At 46.3% G+C, this 18,288-nt stretch overlaps 1 protein-coding gene across 4 annotated transcripts in view; it reads left to right on the forward strand.

Moving 5' to 3' along the window:
- The window catches only part of HACL2 (2-hydroxyacyl-CoA lyase 2), a 28,510-nt gene extending 15,655 nt beyond the window's left edge, over positions 1-12,855 (forward strand). For all 4 annotated transcript variants that reach the window (XM_028711338.2, XM_028711339.2, XM_028711337.2 and 1 more), the window contains 15 exons: positions 435-595; positions 1,840-2,041; positions 2,124-2,251; positions 2,481-2,619; positions 3,556-3,667; positions 4,065-4,164; positions 4,796-4,893; positions 5,227-5,363; positions 5,590-5,724; positions 5,904-6,018; positions 6,136-6,305; positions 7,115-7,185; positions 8,667-8,738; positions 9,384-9,489; positions 11,647-12,855. In XM_028711338.2, coding sequence (XP_028567171.2) covers positions 458-595; positions 1,840-2,041; positions 2,124-2,251; positions 2,481-2,619; positions 3,556-3,667; positions 4,065-4,164; positions 4,796-4,893; positions 5,227-5,363; positions 5,590-5,724; positions 5,904-6,018; positions 6,136-6,305; positions 7,115-7,185; positions 8,667-8,738; positions 9,384-9,489; positions 11,647-11,825 — 1,902 coding nt within the window. In that variant the 5' untranslated portion in view covers positions 435-457 and the 3' untranslated portion in view covers positions 11,826-12,855. The remainder of the gene's footprint in view (positions 1-434; positions 596-1,839; positions 2,042-2,123; positions 2,252-2,480; positions 2,620-3,555; positions 3,668-4,064; positions 4,165-4,795; positions 4,894-5,226; positions 5,364-5,589; positions 5,725-5,903; positions 6,019-6,135; positions 6,306-7,114; positions 7,186-8,666; positions 8,739-9,383; positions 9,490-11,646) is intronic.
- Positions 12,856-18,288: the final 5,433 nt, after the last annotated feature.

The following is an 18,288-nucleotide window of genomic DNA, read 5'->3' on the forward strand; positions in this document are numbered from 1 at the left end:
ATTCAAAGCAACATGTGAACGTGTTTCTCTTATCTCTGCAGCTCCTGGCTTTCTATATTTTCTCTTCCAATTTTCATTTTTATTAAAAACAACTCCACCTGGCTTTCTCTTTCTTCCCTACCTGTGGACACTAAGCCGCTGCCTCCTGGCCTAGGCCATTTCCTTCATCCCTCTCTGCTGCCTTGCCAGAGACTGAACTGCTACGAATTCTTGGTGCATAACTATGTATGTTAGATAAAACTGAATCACAGTTTGAGAGAATTTGCCCTGCATTTTTTAGATTTAAAAAATCCCTTGTCTGTCACCTCAAGAAAACTAGAAATAAACTAAGTATTTGTGTTACAGAATAGAACTGTTACAGCATTGCTGGCGTGCAGCTGAGGCAAACAAATTAGAGAATGGTACTTCTGTGTTTTGTCTTCCTTTCGGGACAGGAGTGCATCTGTAGCTGACACAAATGAATCCTGACGTGCCTGCTGCCGCCTCGGCCCTAGAAGGCTCCTCGACATGGCTGTTGGTGCTGCTGGGAAGCCTTACAGCGACTCTTCTTGGGGTAGCTCACAAACTGGGGCTCATCTATCAGCTGTGGCATCAGGTAAACCATAAATCAGTGGCTGCCTTAAGATGCGGCTTCTTTATCCGTAGGGCAGTGATGGGAAACCCACAACCCTCTGAATGCTGCTGGATTACAAATTCCATCCTTCAATATTCACCGTGCTGGTGGGGGTTGGAGTCCAACAACATTTGAAGGGCTACAGGTTCTCCATCTCTGTTATAGGGGAGCCAAAGGCCTTAAGAGACAGTAGGCAGGGTATGAACAGCTTAGGTCCAAAATGGAATTATGTCTCCCAACCTCCCTTTGCAGGGATGTATACTGTATTGCTTTCGGGGCCCAGTATTAATTGAATTGGGACGCGGGTGGCGCTGTGGGTAAAACCTCAGTGCCTAGGACTTGCCGATCATATGGTCGGCGGTTCGAATCCCCATGGCGGGGTGAGCTCCCGTCGTTCGGTCCCAGCTCCTGCCCACCTAGCAGTTCGAAAGCACTTTTAAGTGCAAGTAGATAAATAGGGACCGCTTTATAGCGGGAAGCTAAACGGCATTTCCGTGTGCTGCGCTGGTGCTGGCTCACCAGCTGCAGCTTCGTCACGCTGGCCACGTGACCCGGAGGTGTCTTCGGACGGCACTGGCTCACGGCCTCTAGAGCGAGATGAGCACGCAACCCTAGAGTCGGACACGACTGGCCCGTACGGGCAGGGGTACCTTTACCTATTAATTGATTTCTGTTCAGACGATCTTGGTGGTGAAACGTTTGTAGCAGTTGTCTTTCGCCAGACATCTGGATGTTAAAACAACAGTTGGTCCTGTCAATGCCCTTTGCTTTCTTGCGCCTCAGTCTCATTGGCTCTGTATCAAAGGCACAATAAGAAGTAGTCGAGGAAGGACTGTAGTTAACCAGTAGAGCTTTGCATGGAAAAAAGTCGCAGGTTCAAACCCTGGCATTTTCAGGGAGGATTGAGGCAAAAACCCATCAAAAATCCTGGACTAGCGGTCTGACTTTGCATCAAGCAGTTTCCTGTGCACAAAACTTAGGATGAGAGTGGATTTTGCATTTGAGCACCTCAGCTTTTCATCTTGAAAATAGTATTGTTTCTGGGAGAAGAATTCATTGGTTGTGGACACCGTATGCTAAAGATTTATGTATCAGAAGCAGTTTGAGCAGGACTGGGTACCAGGAGCTGAGGGCCTAGCATCTTCCTTGTCTCTAAGCCCCTGCCTGACCTTTTATTGCATTGTTCATGGGAAGCCAGGACCAAAAGACAGACTTGTCTGTTCCAGGTGGACACGAAGAGCACTCGGCATGGCGGAGAAACTGTGGCAGAAGTGCTGAAAGCTCATGGTGTGCGCTTTTTGTTCACGCTGCCGGGTGGACATATCTCTCCCATTTTGGTGGCTTGCGAGAAGCTGGGCATTCGTGTTGTGGACACGAGGCATGAGGCAACGGCTGTATTTGCAGCAGATGCAGTGGCCAGGCTATCAGGTACCACATTTCTCCCCGTTTGTTGCTTGCTGAAGAGGGAGGGGCACAAAGTGACACTTGCCTCTGTATTTTTCTGTTGCAGGAACAGTGGGAGTTGCTGTAACAACAGCAGGACCAGGAGTGACTAACACTGTGACAGCTATGAAAAATGCCCAGATGGCAGAGTCTCCCGTGTTGTTGATTGGAGGGTCAGCAGCCAGGTTGCAGAAGGTAGGCTGCTCGGTCCGGTGGCCCTAGAATCAAAGGACAATGACAGAGTAGCTAGAACTTGATGCTGCTCCTAGTTGATTTAAGTAGGGCTTTGGCCTTTATGTGTTCACTGACATTGACTCTCTAGCAGCAGCTTAGCAGGCAGTTTTTCTGCATGTGTATTTTTAAGGGCAATTGAGCTGCAGCTGTGTGGGATTGTGAATGAGCTTTCTCCTTTCTCCATCCCCAGGGCAGAGGAGCTCTCCAAGACATTGATCAGCTGTCCCTCTTTAAACCACTCTGCAAATTCTGTGCTTCCGTGAATTCTGTCCGAGAGATTGCCCCTGTGTTGCGAAAGGCCATTGCCATTGCCCAGTGTGACACTCCAGGTATGCTGCCGTGCCGTTGGCTTGCAACAAGTATCTTCCACCCACACAGGATTGTGGCTGTTAGGTTGTGGCTGTTTTTGTACTTAAGCCAAGGAAGTAATAAAAGTTCAAGGGCTCAGTGTGGGCTATAGGTGTCTTTGTTTTATTCTCCAATAAGCCTTGAAAGGTTGGTTAGGTTTGAGTAAAAAATGTCAGGCTTTTTTTTTTTTTTACTATTTACAGTACTTTTTACTGTGAATGGAAGAGCAAAAAGTTCTCTCTGAATTTTCTCAACACCCAGTAGGCTATTTGCCTGCACTTTGGAACAAAATGCTTTCACCACAGTAGAACAGTATTTTGTCACGGAGGCATCTCTTCCCCCCTCACCCCCTAAAGTCATCTGCCCAGCGTCCTAATGCCCATGTGCAAGATCTCAGGGCTGGGAGTGGGGAAAGACAGCTTATTCTTCGAGTATCTTATTGGCTCTTACCTGCCCACCTGGCTCTGATGCTGGACTTGTAGAACTTGTCAACCTATCTCCTCACATGAAGCCAATTTTGACCCATTGGAGCTCACTGATGGGCCACTATCAGCTTCGGCAGCCTTATGTCTGAGTTTCAAAGGCTTCTGAGGCTGACTTTAGAGAAGCACTTTGGCTCTCTTCTGAGCATGGTAGGACACTTACTTTTTGATGGATGAGGAATGGTGGATGCAGGAATCCAGGGCTGACACTTCTGATATGGGAGATCCTTCTAATTGGGTGCTGCCACGTGGGAGGTAGAGCTCAAGATGTTAGCGGTTTTGTGCCAAAAAAGGATGCAAGGTCCATGAGTGAGCAAGTGGGTCGGTCTTGGTGCATGCTTCTAACTAGATTTTTTTTTCTTTGGACAGTTCCTTGGCAACAGGGATTTTCTTTACAGAGTGAGGTGATTATGGAACTTCCTTTTTGTCTTGTAGGGCCTGTGTTTGTAGAGTTCCCCTTGGATATCCTGTATCCCTATCATCTAGTAGAGAGAGAGGTTTTCAAGAACTTCACTTCTAAAAGCCTTTTGGGAAAGATTGTTAACTGGTGAGTGAGCTGCCTTCCACCCTCCCATATCAGCAAAGGTATTAACTGGTGAGCGGTTCTGTGGAGAGCCTAGTGATGGAGCCCTGGAGAGTTTTATAGGTCTCTCTCTTACCTTCCCCCATCTTTTTAAACTGATTCACCTGCTACTTAATTACAAGATGCCCCAATTCTTCGATCTAGTCCTCTATATTGGGGAGGAAGATTTCTCTTGCTCTTCTGCTGTATTCGACAGATTGCCACCATGAAGACCTTGAGCATCTTGGTAGCTGGTTGGTGCTCATATTTTGGGTAGCAAACTGACACCTTGCCTTCTGTGGTATAGGCTACATCCTCCTCCTCATCACTACCATGGCAAGATCTTGGCCTTCAAGACCACATTCTTTTTGTTGTCACCCAGGTATCTGCGCAGTTACATAGGGAACCTCTTTGCTGGGGCATGGGAGATGCAGGACCTTTCACCTCTGCCAGTGAACTTGCCAAAGGCTTCAAAGGGACAGGTGAGAATCCATGGAGTCCCAGCTCCAACTGAACTAGCAAAGTTAATGTGTGGAGCTGGGAACATCTTACTTCTCAATTATAATAAAGTCCTACATTTCAGACAAATATTACCTTCCTTTTATGGCCAAATTCGGTCCGATTGCCATAAAACATAGGGAACAAGCTTTGATATCATCATGATTCAGGTTTTAAATGACAACTTCAGGTTATATTTTAGTGAGTAAGATCTAATTTATATATTTTAATTGCTGCTATATCTGTACTGTCCCTGTTATACTGAACTGCAAATTTAGATGTATCCCTATTGTGTTTCATGACTTCCTATACCTTCTGACTTCCTCTGGCCTTTACTGTCTTCTGTAAAGAGGGCAACTCACTATTCCTCTGGAAAGGGGGGCAAATTGAGACTGAATGACGCAGCCTTCATCCTCTTACCTGCAAAGTCCTAGATTTACTGCCTTTTCACAGTCACCGTCCCCCCCACCCCAATGAGGAGCTGCCGTTTCCCTCTTTTGAAGCTATTCTCTCTCCGCCCCCCCCCCCCCCGCCCCCAGTAATAGCTGTGTTGTTGCTTTGAAAACTTGGTCATTTTTCTCAGACTGACCCTCACCTGGGCATGCCTCTGTGCAGGTGCAACAGTGTGTGGAGCTCATCAGCCGAGCTAAGAAGCCAGTCATCATCCTTGGTAGTCAGGTGACCCTACCACCAACACCAGTAAAGATACTCAGGTGAGGGGTGGTACCTTGCAATTTTGACTCCCCTCAGATCCCATTTACATTTGTCTGTGGCACACTAATCAGTATTGGTCATTAGCGAGGCTACCCCTAAAGCTGAGGAGTGCCATCGTTTCTCAGGTGAGTAGTCTGGGATGGGGTAGCTAAACCAGTAAGGATGTGAGAACTGGGATTGGGTTTGGGCAGGAGTCTGGTGTAATGGGTAAAGCTGGGATTCTGGAGGGGACTGAGGCTATGGGCCACAGCCAGATAAAGCTGTGCTGTTGCTTGCTGATAATGGAACACTGTTGCTGGAGTCTCTGCAGTGAAATCCTCCTATCCTTCCAGAGATACCTTAGAAGAACTGGGGATCCCATGTTTTCTTGGAGGCATGGCTCGCGGCATGCTGGGTAAAAATAGCCCACTGCACATCCGTCAAAACCGGCGTGACGCACTCAAGGAGGCAGATGTGGTCATTCTAGCAGGTAGAGATGGTCATTGTAGTTGCCACTGCTAACCTGTTGCTAAAGGGGGGCTGCCTGGAAGTAGGTGGCCTATTTGGGTGTGTGATGGGTATCTTTAGTTATTATGCGAACAGCCCTAAGATCTTGCGATGAAGGGCGATAGATAGATAGATAGATAGATAGATAGCAAGCAAGCAAGCAAGCAAGCAGTTTGTCTCATTCCCATAATTTCTGTTCCGCTCTCTAGGCACAGTCTGTGATTTTCGCCTGTCATTCGGGGGGATCCTAAGTAAACGCAGCAAAATCATTGCTGTCAACAGGAACCGGGAGCAGCTGCTGAAGAACGCACATGTGTTGTGGAAACCCACCGTGGCCATTCAGGGTGAGGGGCCTGCCAGGGTCTGCAATTGCCCTATTGCTGGAGGGAGAGAGGATGTGCTTCGTGGCGTGGCTTGGTGAAGTCAGTGACCCTGAGGAAGGGGATACATTAGCTGCATTGTGCATCCCTTCCGGGTCAGTGCTTTGCTGTTTTCAGGCCTCCTGCAACTCCTTTCCTTACAGGGGATGCTGCCTGCTTCCTGGTGTCCTTGTGCCAAGCGTTGAAGGGCTATTCATGTCCCCAGGACTGGGTAACAGGCCTGAAGGAGGTTGATCGCATAAAGGAGAAGGCAAACAGGTGAGAAGCACATATGTACCCTATTCCTTTTTCTCATCCTTGTATAACTGATATTCGGAGAGTAATGCTGGCCTTGGGCGTGTCTTGAATTAGTCTGTGAGCCATGTTCCTCCCCAGGGAGAAGGCAGAAAAACCAACAGAGCAGCACCTCAACCCACTGAAGCTGCTGCACCATTTGGATAATTTGCTTCCTGAAGACAGCCTGTTGATTGCTGACGGGGGTGACTTTGTTGCAAGTGCCGCCTACATTGTAAAGCCCAGGGGGCCACTGACCTGGTTGGATCCAGGTAATACGACATTAGCGAGGTGTTGGGAAGTGTAATGTATTCGGGGGGGGGGGGTTGATTCTGCTGATTCTGGTATCTATTTGTCTTATACAGCTTCGGAACTGCTGTTCTGCTGCGATATGAAGCAGCAAAAATGTCTCCTTCCTTTGAGCAGATACCTGTCGTTTTGCTAAACACACATCCAATTTCACAATTCCATAGAAATGAGCCTTGTGGAATACACTCCAGCCCATCTTCATAGAGGCTGTGGGATGGAGACGTCTTAAGGAAGGCTCTGCTGTTTTGCTTTCCTGTATTAACCATGGTGGAAGGTACCATCTGGAGAACATAATTTTAAAAAGGTTTTGGAAAGAGCAATTTCCTCCAGAAATTAGAATTGAGGAAAATACCAGAAGGAGTTTCTTAACTTCAAGAACTGTTCTGCATTGACCTAAGATGCCTTTAAGAGTTCTGCTCGCCTCCTTTAGGAGGCTTCTCCCCCTTTTTTTAAAAAAAAGCAAGCTGGAACAGGTTCTTATCATTAGGACTGTTTGGATTTTGTGTTTCTTTTCTTGGCACACAGCTCCTTGTCTTTGTTTTATGAAAATATTAACATTCAGCCTTTCTGTCTCATGTCTGAGATGCCCAAGGTGACTAATCCCAGCAAAGTTTAACAACAACCATATAATAAAAAACAAACCAACAAAGTCTGCTTTCGAAAAAGCTAGAGGATATCAATGCAGGAACTGATCAGACTGTGGGCTGCTGGAATAGCAAGGCCACTTACTGGCTTCCTTCAATCACTGTTCTTCTACTTCTGCTCGTTTCAGGAGCCTTTGGGACCTTAGGGGTTGGTGGAGGCTTCGCGCTGGGAGCCAAGCTCTGCCGGCCAGACTCAGAGGTTAGTGCGCAGTATTGGGAAGCCAAGGATAGAAGCTGTGGTTAAACAACTCCTGTTACCCCAAAGAGGTCATTGAGCTGATTGCCTGAGTCCCCATTGGGTTATTGCATAGTGGGTTTTGTTCCTTTTATTACTGCCCCAATCGATTTAAACGGACGCGGGTGGCGCTGTGGGTAAAACCTCAGTGCCTAGGACTTGCCGATCGCATGGTCGGCAGTTCGAATCCCCGCGGCGGGGGGCGCTCCTGTCGTTCGGTCCCAGCGCCTGCCAACCTAGCAGTTCGAAAGCACCCCCGGGTGCAAGTAGATAAATAGGGACCGCTTTCTAGCGGGAAGGTAAACGGTGTTCCGTGTGCTGCGCTGGCTCGCCAGATGCAGCTTGTCACGCTGGCCATGTGACCCGGAAGTGTCTGCGGACAGCGCTGGCTCCCGGCCTATAGAGTGAGATGAGCGCACAACCCTAGAGTCTGGCAAGACTGGCCCGTACGGGCAGGGGTACCTTTACCTTTTTAATTGATTTAAATTGTTTTAACTGCTTTTTTATTTGTGTGTTTTTAAATTTGGGTTGTTGTTGTTTTTAATTGAAAGGTGTGCCTGGGAAGAGGGGAACTGGGGAGAACAAGGGGAGCCCCAATCACAGTGGTTCAGGGGAGGGGGGGCAGGCCAGGTAAGGGTCACATAACACAGGCAGTTAGTGACTGTGTTGTGTGCCAGCCCCTCCTCCAACTTGGGAGAATTGAGGTTGTCCTATCAGCCAGCCCTCAAGGACCGCCTCTCATATAAACCGATACGGATCCTGTGATCATCATCTGAGGCCCTTCAGTGTGTGCCTCCTCAAGAGGTCCAGAGGGTGGCAACACAAGAATGGGCCTTTCTGCTGTGGCATCCCATTTGTGGAATGCTCTCCCCAGGGGGACTCGGCTGGCACCTTCATTGCATATATTTAGGCGCCAGGTGAAAACGTTTCTCTGTAACCAAGCCTTCTAAATGTGTTTGTGGAAGGGGTTTTTGGTTAGCTTTTGTTTTATTATGTATTTTGTGTTCTCATTTTGTATTTTTATGTTGTGAGCTGCCCTAAGGTCTTCAGTTGAAGGGTGGTATGCAAATGTAATAAATAACAGTAATTAATATTTTTTGCTTATATGACCCTCCTTCAGATTGATAAGCCCTCCTTCTCTTTTTAAAAAAAATATCATTTTTATTAATTTTTCACTTTAACAATCCAATCAAATCACATGAAATATTCCAAATTATACATATACATATCAAATAATCTGAATATTCTGTCAAATTATAAGTTTTTTAATAGGACTTCCCATGCTTCAAGTTCAGAGGGTTCTGATCGATAAGCCCTCCTTCTCAGTGATGGCTGCTTACTTGTAGGAAAATCAGTAGGGTGATAAGAACATGTGATGTTGCATTTCACCTCACTGGCTGCTGCATCTACCCTCACTCACTCTTTAATAAAAAAATCCTTGGCAGGTCTGGATCATATATGGAGATGGCTCCCTTGGGTTCAGCATCATGGAATTTGACACCTTTGTGCGACACAAGGTAACCCTAGCTCTGCCCAATTTGTGTTCTCTCTGCATCTGTGGGTGGGGTTATTGAAAGCAGCTGGAGATGGTCAGGGCTGGAAAGCTGTGGCTACTGGCAGCTTTGCCAAGAGATCACTTCACTGGTCAGAATCACCTTGTTTAACTAGATTTTGTCTGGCAGCCAGTTTTGGGGGTGGGCTGCTTTGAGAGGAAATAGTAGAGTCAAAGCGTCTTCTTCCGTTAGCTATCGTAGCCTGCCAGCAAATCCAACCAGGCACATTTTTTACCCAACTTCCCCCTCCCAAGTCACAGGAGAGGTTTACCTGTGCATTTCCTAAAACCTGTCTGGGGGGCTGCTGGAGCAAGACTGAGTGATAAGTGACTGCCTCCTTGCTTCCTGGCAGAGATATTTTTCCTCTTCTGTCCCCCCACCCCACCCCCAATATGTCTCAGGAATAGGATAGATAGACAGCCAAGATTGCAGTATAGTCTCTCTTCCTTCTCTCTCATAGTAGGGGCTCTGGATAATGGCCTCATCCATCATTTCTTACTGTCCTTTTGTCACTGTGCATCCTAATATATAAAAAGGTAGGGTAGAAGATGGTGAGTACCCTTTCTTAATCCCTGTTTAGTTCTATAACATTTTGTTCTGCTCTGTCAGACACCTGTCATCGCCCTGGTGGGGAACGATGCTTGCTGGAGCCAGATTTCCCGGGAGCAAGTTCCCATGCTTGGCAGCAATGTAGCCTGCGGCCTGGATTATATAGGTGAGTTAACAGCCTTATTAGTGCCGGATATGGCATACACAAATTCCTAAGTGGATCTTGGCAAAGTTGAAGCAAAGAAGCTTGGCTTGGCTGTTCTTTTAAGCAGGGTCGGGAAGATAGTGTCTTGCCTGGCCTCTGGGACAGAGCAAATTCTGCTTGTAGTGCAATTCCCCCTCATGCTCTGTGTCAGAGAGATGCAATTGTTCTGCTCTTGTGAGCACATCCAATTGGAATTTAAATGGATCATAATCCGATTAGACTTTCACACTTGCACCTCAGATCTACAGGCTGCCCCCACTATCTCCCTTTTCAAAATTTATTATTAAAGCACTGTGTTCATCATGTCATTGGGGTGTTGTTGTTTTTAAGCGCCATGAAAAGAATTGCAAAATTGCATCAGCAGGGAGGGTTGGTATTTGTGACATTATAGGGACTGTCTGCTCACTGCCGGGCACACTGGGTTTTTGCTGCAGGTACAAAACTGGGTTTAAGCTCCGCCAAACAAGTGGCAAACATGGCTCATTTGAACAGAACACAGTATAATGTGGTTCATGGTACTTAAAGTGCATGTATGTGCTTTTCTGCCGAACAGCTGCGTATTGCAAGTGTAAATTAGTTTGCAAATCATCCATGTGATACACTTTCTCATAGCCTACATTAGGGTTGTCATTAGGGTTACTTGTGAGTAAATTTGCATAGTTGCATCCTTATGGTAAAAGATCAATCATACAGGGGGAATATTAATCAAACATATCAGTTCCTAAACCTCTTTGCTTTGCAAGCTAGACAGAACCCATCATCGATTGTTTACAATGGCATATGAGATGTCTATGAAGACATCACCTTCAAATGTCAGCATAACTGGTTTCACCTGTCAACAATTCTTATGCTGCAAATCGATTATTTTTTTAATACTGTATTTTCCATTTCTGTATGTGAGCTGCCCAGAGAACATTTTATATAAAATGCCATAAATAAATAGTTAATCTCTAGACGAACTTTATTCCTATACTGTACTGAAAGTCAGAATGCATGCATTGCTCCAAATATATGCATATTTGAACCATTGTGTATTTGGACTAGTAGAAAGTACAGACACGTGTATTAGTTTTAACTTGGTATATCCCTTTCCCAGAAGCTGAATTTGGAGACATCCACATCAACACTTAGCCTTTTAATATAAAATTCTTTAAATTTACTCACAAGTAATTTTACTGATTTCTGGCTTAGCTGCTTCATCTGTGTTCAGCATGATTTTAATGATTTATTGGGATGCGGGTGGTGCTGTAGTCTAAACCACCGAGTCTCTTGGGCTTGCCGATCGTAAGGTCGGTGGTTCGAATGCCCGCGATGGGGTGAGCTCCCGTTGCTTTGTTCCAGCTCCTGCCAACCTAGCAGTTCAAAAGCATACCAGTGCAAGTTGATAAATAGCTATGCTGCAGCGGGAAGGTAAATGGCGTTTCCATGCACACTGGCTTCCATCATGGTGTCCCATTGTGGTTTAGTCATGCTGGCCGCATGACCTGGAAAAGCTGTCTGTGGTCAAACGCCGGCTCCTTTGGCCTGAAAGCAAAGATGAGCACTGCATCCCATAGTCAAATTTAACTGGACTTAACCGTCCAGGGGTCCTTTACCTTTACTTTTTTTACCTGCAAGATTTGCAAACTACACCTGTAATACGCATTTGCTAGCCTGCATAACACAGTTACTACAATAAAAAGGGGGTGTATGAAAAGCGAAATCCTTTAGACAACCAGTGGAAAATATCACAGGCCTAATTTATATTTTCTGTAAGGATAAGAGATAAGAAAAGGAGACACACATTTTGTTAGCATTCAGGAATTTTGAGTCCATCTGAAGGAGCAGGCAGGGAGGTCAGCTGCCACAAGCCCATGAAGCTCAGGATAGGTAACTTAGCTTATTAATTTGAGTGAACCATTGCCTGACCTTGGAAGTGTTCTGTCACATGCTCTGGAATATAAAAAGTAGAAGAGAGCTTTTGCATACTCCTTGCTGAAGGGTAAATCCAGAAGGGCTTCTGGGGGGGGGGGGCAGCAGCAGCAGCCTTGAACTCCAGCCCCTTTCATTTTAGGAAGAAAGTCCATCTTCCCTTCTGTATGTTTTTCCTCCTTGCTCATGTGCTGCTTTTCTTTGCAGATTACCATGTGGTGGCAAAAGGCTTAGGAGGGAAAGGCTTCCTGCTCAACCGCGAGAATGAGGATCAAACGGAGGAACTTATCAGGACAGCACAGTCTGAATGCAGGCAAGGGCACCCTGTCCTTCTCAACGTCCTCATTGGGAAAACAGACTTCCGTGAAGGCTCCATCGCTGTGTAGGGCTTAGCTTGGAGATACAAGTATGTGGGATTTGGCTGGACAGCAAAGTGACTGCTTTGCATGGAAGATACGGTTCATCTGAATTGATCTCAAGCAAAGGGATGGGGCCTTGGCAGTCCTGAGGTCTCATGCCCTCCCTCATTGGGCTTCCTTGGGGTAGTTCTTCAGATAGCTGGTTTCCTCCACTTTTCAACTCTGCTGAAGCACTAGCTCATGTTCCACCTCCACCCATCACACCATGGCTGTTGTCTGAAGTGGGAGCAGCAAAGCAGTTCTTCGTGAATCACTTTGACCTGTTCCTTTTGGTTATTATGTCTAACAGGTTGGCTTCACTAATTGACGCAGCTAATACATTAATAACCATAGTTGGGACGAAAGAACACACGCCTCTCTAGTTTGCCATTCCTTCATCTGAGGATTTAGGTGCACCCTTTTTCTTTTCTTTTTAAAATAATTTTTATTAAGTTTTGCGTTTAACAATCCAATCATATCACATTAATTAATCGGTGCACCCTTTTTCAATACCGGTAGATACTTACCATTCCCAAAGGAAGTGCAAAAGTGAATCTATACTATTTGGTTTGAAACAGAAACGATACCTTTCTGTCGTCCCCCTACCCCACCTCGATTTCCACCTTGGACCTCAGAAGGGTCCTTTTGCTCATGCATCTTTGGTGCACGTGACCATCTAGCCATGCTAATTCAGCTGATAATACAGGTTTCTAAGTCCCAACCTTACATTCCCTAGGGCCGTATAGGCCTGTAATCCTGGTCCCATCCTCACAACTACTTTAATGCCTCAGCAGTTGCTCATGTTCTGTTACAGGGCAGAGTTAGTCCTGTGGTCAATTTTCTCCTAGTCTAATTTTCCCTGCCACTTTGGCAAACATTCTCAGGGGAGGGGGCAGCAGGCAACACATGAGTGAGTGTCCAGTAATACTTTGTGGACTGCTATATTTGCCTCTGTCCCTGCAGAAGCTACAATGCAGCGTTTTGCAGTGCATACAATAAAGGGATATAATTCTTGCTACCTTTGGAGTGTTGTCTGTTCCAGCTTTGCATCAATGGTAGGGAGCTGTTCTTCCATCAGTGAATTCACAAGTGCTCACCATCTCTCTGGAACATGTGGCAGGCCTGATGCCTGCATGTCCTTGGGAAAGGACTGAAACTGCCTTGGTCGCACTGGTCAATGATCTCTGGTGGGCTAGGGACAAAGGTGAGAGCTGTTTCCTAGTTCTGCTGGATCTCTCAGCGGCTTTTGACACCATCGACCATAACATCCTTCTGGACCGTCTAGAGGGGCTGGGGGCACTGTTCCGCTCCTTCCTCCTGGGCAGTGTTCAGAAAGTGGTGTGGGGGATGAGTGTTCAGACCCCTGATCTCTCACTTGTGGGGTGCCTCAGGGTTCTGTCCTCTCCCCCATACTTTTCAACATCTACATGCAGCCCCTGGGAGAGATCATCAGGGAGTTTGGGCTGGGTGTTCATCAGTATGCAGATGATACCCAGCTCTACCTCTCTTTCAAATCAGAACCAGTGAAGGCGGTGAAGGTCCTTTGTGAGTGTCTGGAGGTGGTTGGAGGATGGATGGCGGCTAACAAATTGAGGAGGAATCCTGATAAGACAAAAGTACTGTTTTCGGGGGACAGGAGGCAGGCAGGTGTGGAGGACTCCCTGGTCCTGAATGGAGTAACTGTGCCCCTGAAGGACCAGGTGTGCAGCCTGAGAGTCATTTTGGACTCACAGCTGCCCATGGAGGTGCAGGTCAATTCTGTGTCCAGGGCAGCTGTTTATCAGCTCCATCTGGAACGCAGGCTGAGACCCTACCTGCTCGCAGACTGTCTCGCCAGAGTGATTCATGCTCTAGTTATCTCTCGCTTCGACTACTGCAATGCGCTCTATGTGGGGCTACCTTTGAAGGTGACCTGGAAACTACAATTAATCCAGAATGCGGGAGCTAGACTGGGGACTGGGAGCGGCCGCCGAAACCACCTATCACTGGTCTTGAAAGACCTACATTGGCTCCTGGTACGTTTCCAAGCACAATTCAAAGTGTTGGTGCTGACCTTTAAAGCCCTAAGCGGCCTCGGTCCAGTATACCTGAAGGAGTGTCTCCAACCCCATTGTTCTGCCCGGACACTGAGGTCCAGTGCCGAGGGCCTTCTGGCAGTTCCCTCGCTGCGAGAAGCCAAGTTACAGGGAACCAGGCAGAAGGCCTTCTTGGTAGTGGCACCCGCCCTGTGGAATGCTCTCCCACCAGGTGTCAAAGAGAAAAACAACTACCAGACTTTTAGAAGACATCTGAAGGCAGCCCTGTTTTAGGGAAGCTTTTAATGTTTAATAGACTATTGTATTTTAATATTTTGTTGGAAGCCGCCCAGTGTGGCTGGGGAAACCCAGCCAGATGAGCGGGGTATAAATAATAAATTATTAATATTAATATGGATTTGTCTTACAGCAATGATCTTGTGTGTGCTTACTCAGAAGCAAACTATGTCAAACACAGTAGAATTTAATTCCAAATAGGTCCTCTTACTGGGATAAGGAGAGAGCAAGAACAACCTCCAACAACCCTGAGATTCTTCCCGCCAGTGAATTAGTTGCAGGGGAATTGAGTCCTGTTAACTTGCTCAGTGTTCTTCCAAATCAATGGAATCAATATGAAAATATGATGCTGGGGTTTCTGATCTAGTATTTACTGAGGCAGAGTGCTGGGGCTTAGTATATTTGTCTCCTCTCTCCCCCCACCCCCTGCTTCCTTCCCCCTGAACAGCTGTTTGGTACAATTGTTGAATTTTTTTACAGTGCTAATGCACATGCAACAGCTGGGTAGAGGCCAAAACGTACTATTAAAATACCTCTCTGAGGCAGCCACAAACCAGACACACTGAAGCCAAGAGAATGTAATGGAAATGTGCCAGGAGAGTCTATAATCCTCTGAATGCTATGAGGTTGGTTTCCATGCAAATACAGTCTTTGAGGAGGATGAAGAGGCAATTCTCAGCTGCTGCTATACCAGCTAGTTCTCCGTGGAGAGCATTTGGTTGAAATGTAGAAAGCACTTCTGTTTCCTTCTGGCCTCTGACTGGTTTCTCATAATTGTGAGATTGCAGCATGCACGAACAGCTACTTACCTTTTAATGTCCAGAGAGGGAGATTCTGTTGAAATGTGAAAAGCAAATGTAAACTGTCTCAGAGGCTCGAATTCAGGGAAACGCATGAAAGATCATGCCCTACTAATGGGCAGGGAAACTTGCCACAGGGGTGTTTATGTGATTTAAAAACACACTGAGAGTTCAGATGCTAGTGTTTTCCGAAAAACATCTATCCCATATGAAAAGTAAAATGTGTCAGTCGCAAGTGTCTTCCCAGCAAAGAGCAAAACATTTTTTCAGCGGAAGGCAACTTAGCCCACAAGCAGCATGAGCTAAGGTTCATCTGGTGGCTAGTCTATACAGGTTCAAATATATTTATTGTAGCACAATCCTAGCCTTGTTAGCATTTGGCTCTCTGTGTATGCATGTACAGCTGCATAGCTATAGGATGTGGGAGACATAGCTTGGCAGTCATACGTGTGAAGAGGAACTCTAGATTGCAGTTGATGAAAAGTCGAACAGAAGCCAGCAGTGTGATGCAGCTGCAAATATGCTAATGTGTATTAATAGGACATAGTTTACAAATTGCGGAAAGGAATTCTTCTGCTTAATTCTTGCAGTCTGTCAGCTTCACCTTGTGGAGTGGGTGCAGAAAGGCTGATAAGAGGCGCGGTGGGCTTTATCCAATTCCTACCATCGGTCCCAAACAGCCTGTCTAGCCCTGCATTCTGTTTCCTTTAGTTGTTAAGCCGATGCTTCCAAGAGAGCCTGTAGGAACACAACTTGTCCTGCAACTGGGAGTAGCTTGCTGCCTTTGATACTGGAGGTAATATATAAGCATCATGACTAGTAGCCATTCATCAGATCTCTCCTACATGTATTTATCCAGTTCCCCTTTAATTTAAACTAGTGACAGTCTCCATCTCATAGCTGTGAATTTCATTACAGGCGTACCAAAATGAAGGTCTAGCAGGCTTGCAATGTTGAACATGCTGCTTTGCTGTAGTGAGACATTGGCAACTTATCTCTCGCATGGACTACTGCAATGCGATCTATGTGGGGCTACCTTTGAAGGTGACCCAGAAACTACAACTAATCCAGAACGCGGCAGTTGGACTGGTGACTGGGAGCGGCTACCAAGACCACATAACACCGGTCTTGAAAGACCTACACTGGCTCCCAGTACATTTCTAAGCACAATTCAAAGTGTTGTGCTGACCTTTAAAGCCCTAAACTGCCTCGGTCCAGTATACCTGAAGGAGCATCTCCACCCCAGTCATTCTGCCCGGACACTGAGGTCCAGTGCTTTTGGTGGTTCCCTCACTGCGAGAAGCCAAGTTACAAGGGAACCAGGCAGAGGGCCTTCTCAGTAGTGGCACCTGCCCTGTGGAACACCCTCCCACAAGATGTCAAAGAGAAAAACAACTACCAGACTTTTAGAAGACCTCTGCAGGCAGCCCTGTTTAGGGAAGCTTTTAATGTTTAATAGATTATTGTATTTTAATATTCTGTTGGAAGCCACCCAGAGTGGCTGGGGAAACCCAGCCAGATGGGCAGGGTATAAATAATGTTTTATTTATTATTTATTATTATAACTTACATCTGCCAGGAGTGATGCCACACTCACTGAGTCAGGAAGATTTTGGGCATCACATGGCAAGCCAGAGTCTCAAACAAAGATGTGCTCGCCCAAGCCCACATTCCCGCCTTGTTTGCACTCCTCACTCAGTAGTGGCAACATTGGCTTGGGTCATGTCCACAGTATGGAAGATGTCAGGACCCCCAAGGACGTGCTCTGCAGGGACCAGACCTGTTGGCAGACCAACTCTGCATTACAAAGATGTCTGTAGATGTGACACAAAGGCTGGCAACATTAACCCTACCAGCCGGGGATCCCTTGCAGACGAACACAGCACCTGGTTGTGTATCTGCAGCAGTGAGCAATGGAAGAATGACCACTGGGAGGAGTGCAGAGAGAATGCATCTGCATCGGCACAACCAGATACCTTCAACTGCCCCTTCTGCAACAAAACATGTCTCTCCCATATCGGTCTCTACAGCCACAGCAGTCTGCAAAGTCTGACTTCAGTCCTGAAGGCACACTCTTCCGTTGTCTCCTGAGACAGATGCCAGCCAGAAGCCTATCATTTTGACTCTCCTGCCTGTCAGCAGTCCTTGGAGGACGCTGTGCTTTGAGAGGGAGAACAACTTTCTACAGTATCTCCTTTCTCCACACTGCATAATTTTTTTTATAAACTTTCATTATGTCCCCCAAACACAGCCTCATCAGTTGCTGCATGCCAAATCTGGGCATCATTCCTGCAAAAATTCTCATGACTGCTGAGTGGAGTGCTGATAATACGGCTGTGGTGTGTGCAATGTTTGGCTACATCCCAGAGCAGCTAAGTGGGCCAGAGTGCATATCACTGGGTCTTTGTGTAGGTTAGTTTATTTGCTTTTTATTACAGAGGGAACCATGTGGCCCAGTTCACATTTACCAGAACAGTGGTGGTGGTCGCTTTCCTATGACTGGATCCCAGTTGGTATCGATGCCATCTGAATTATGTGAAATGGGTACACTTTTCATATCAGCCGAGCTTTTTTTGGGGAGCATCAGTGGAAAGCATGGACTTTCCATAATGTCCATCCCAGGAAAGAAGTTTGTGTGCTGTAGGGTTTTGCCATGGAAAAGTGTTAACTCTGCCACACCAGTGGTATGAATGAAGCTTGTGAAATGACTGAGATACGGAGTTTTCTCCATGCTGCCACAAATTGCCTATTTGTGTGCCCCTCTGGAGTAAAAAAAACTTGGGCACATACACGGAGTCCATAAAATGGATTTCCTACACCAGAATTGCGCCTCTGAACAACCAGCAGAGAAAGGCACCACATTGTAAGGCACACTTTGGGTAATGTTTGTGGTAGGCAAGTCTCTCCCCACACCACCCAGGTGTTCTGTGAGGGGTGTTGCTGGCATGAAAATGATCCACTAAGTATACATGAACTGAGACAAGTGTGGATTTGCCCTGCAGATTTTCTGTGGCCGAGTCGAAATTATACAGTCGCACTTGGAGATACCTGGGGTTGCTTGCAAAATTAAAGGAAAAAGTGTTGTGCCTGTTTGAACAAGTCCTCTTATTTTTAATAATAATAATAATATCAACTAATTAATTATATGCCACCTTTTTAGGTGGCAGGGCTCAGAGCCAGTTACAGATTAAAATATGAACTAAAAATATAGGGGGGAAACATAAAATAAGTAAACATTGATAGTTTAATTTTTATCTGTTGATCTACTAAAACCGTACAAATTACTTCTCCGTCCAGTTGCTTCTGTGTGTCTCCTTCAGTATCCACGGGGGCTTTTCT

This window comes from Podarcis muralis, chromosome 17 (genome assembly GCF_964188315.1).
Source record: "Podarcis muralis chromosome 17, rPodMur119.hap1.1, whole genome shotgun sequence".
Lineage (NCBI taxonomy): Eukaryota > Metazoa > Chordata > Lepidosauria > Squamata > Lacertidae > Podarcis > Podarcis muralis.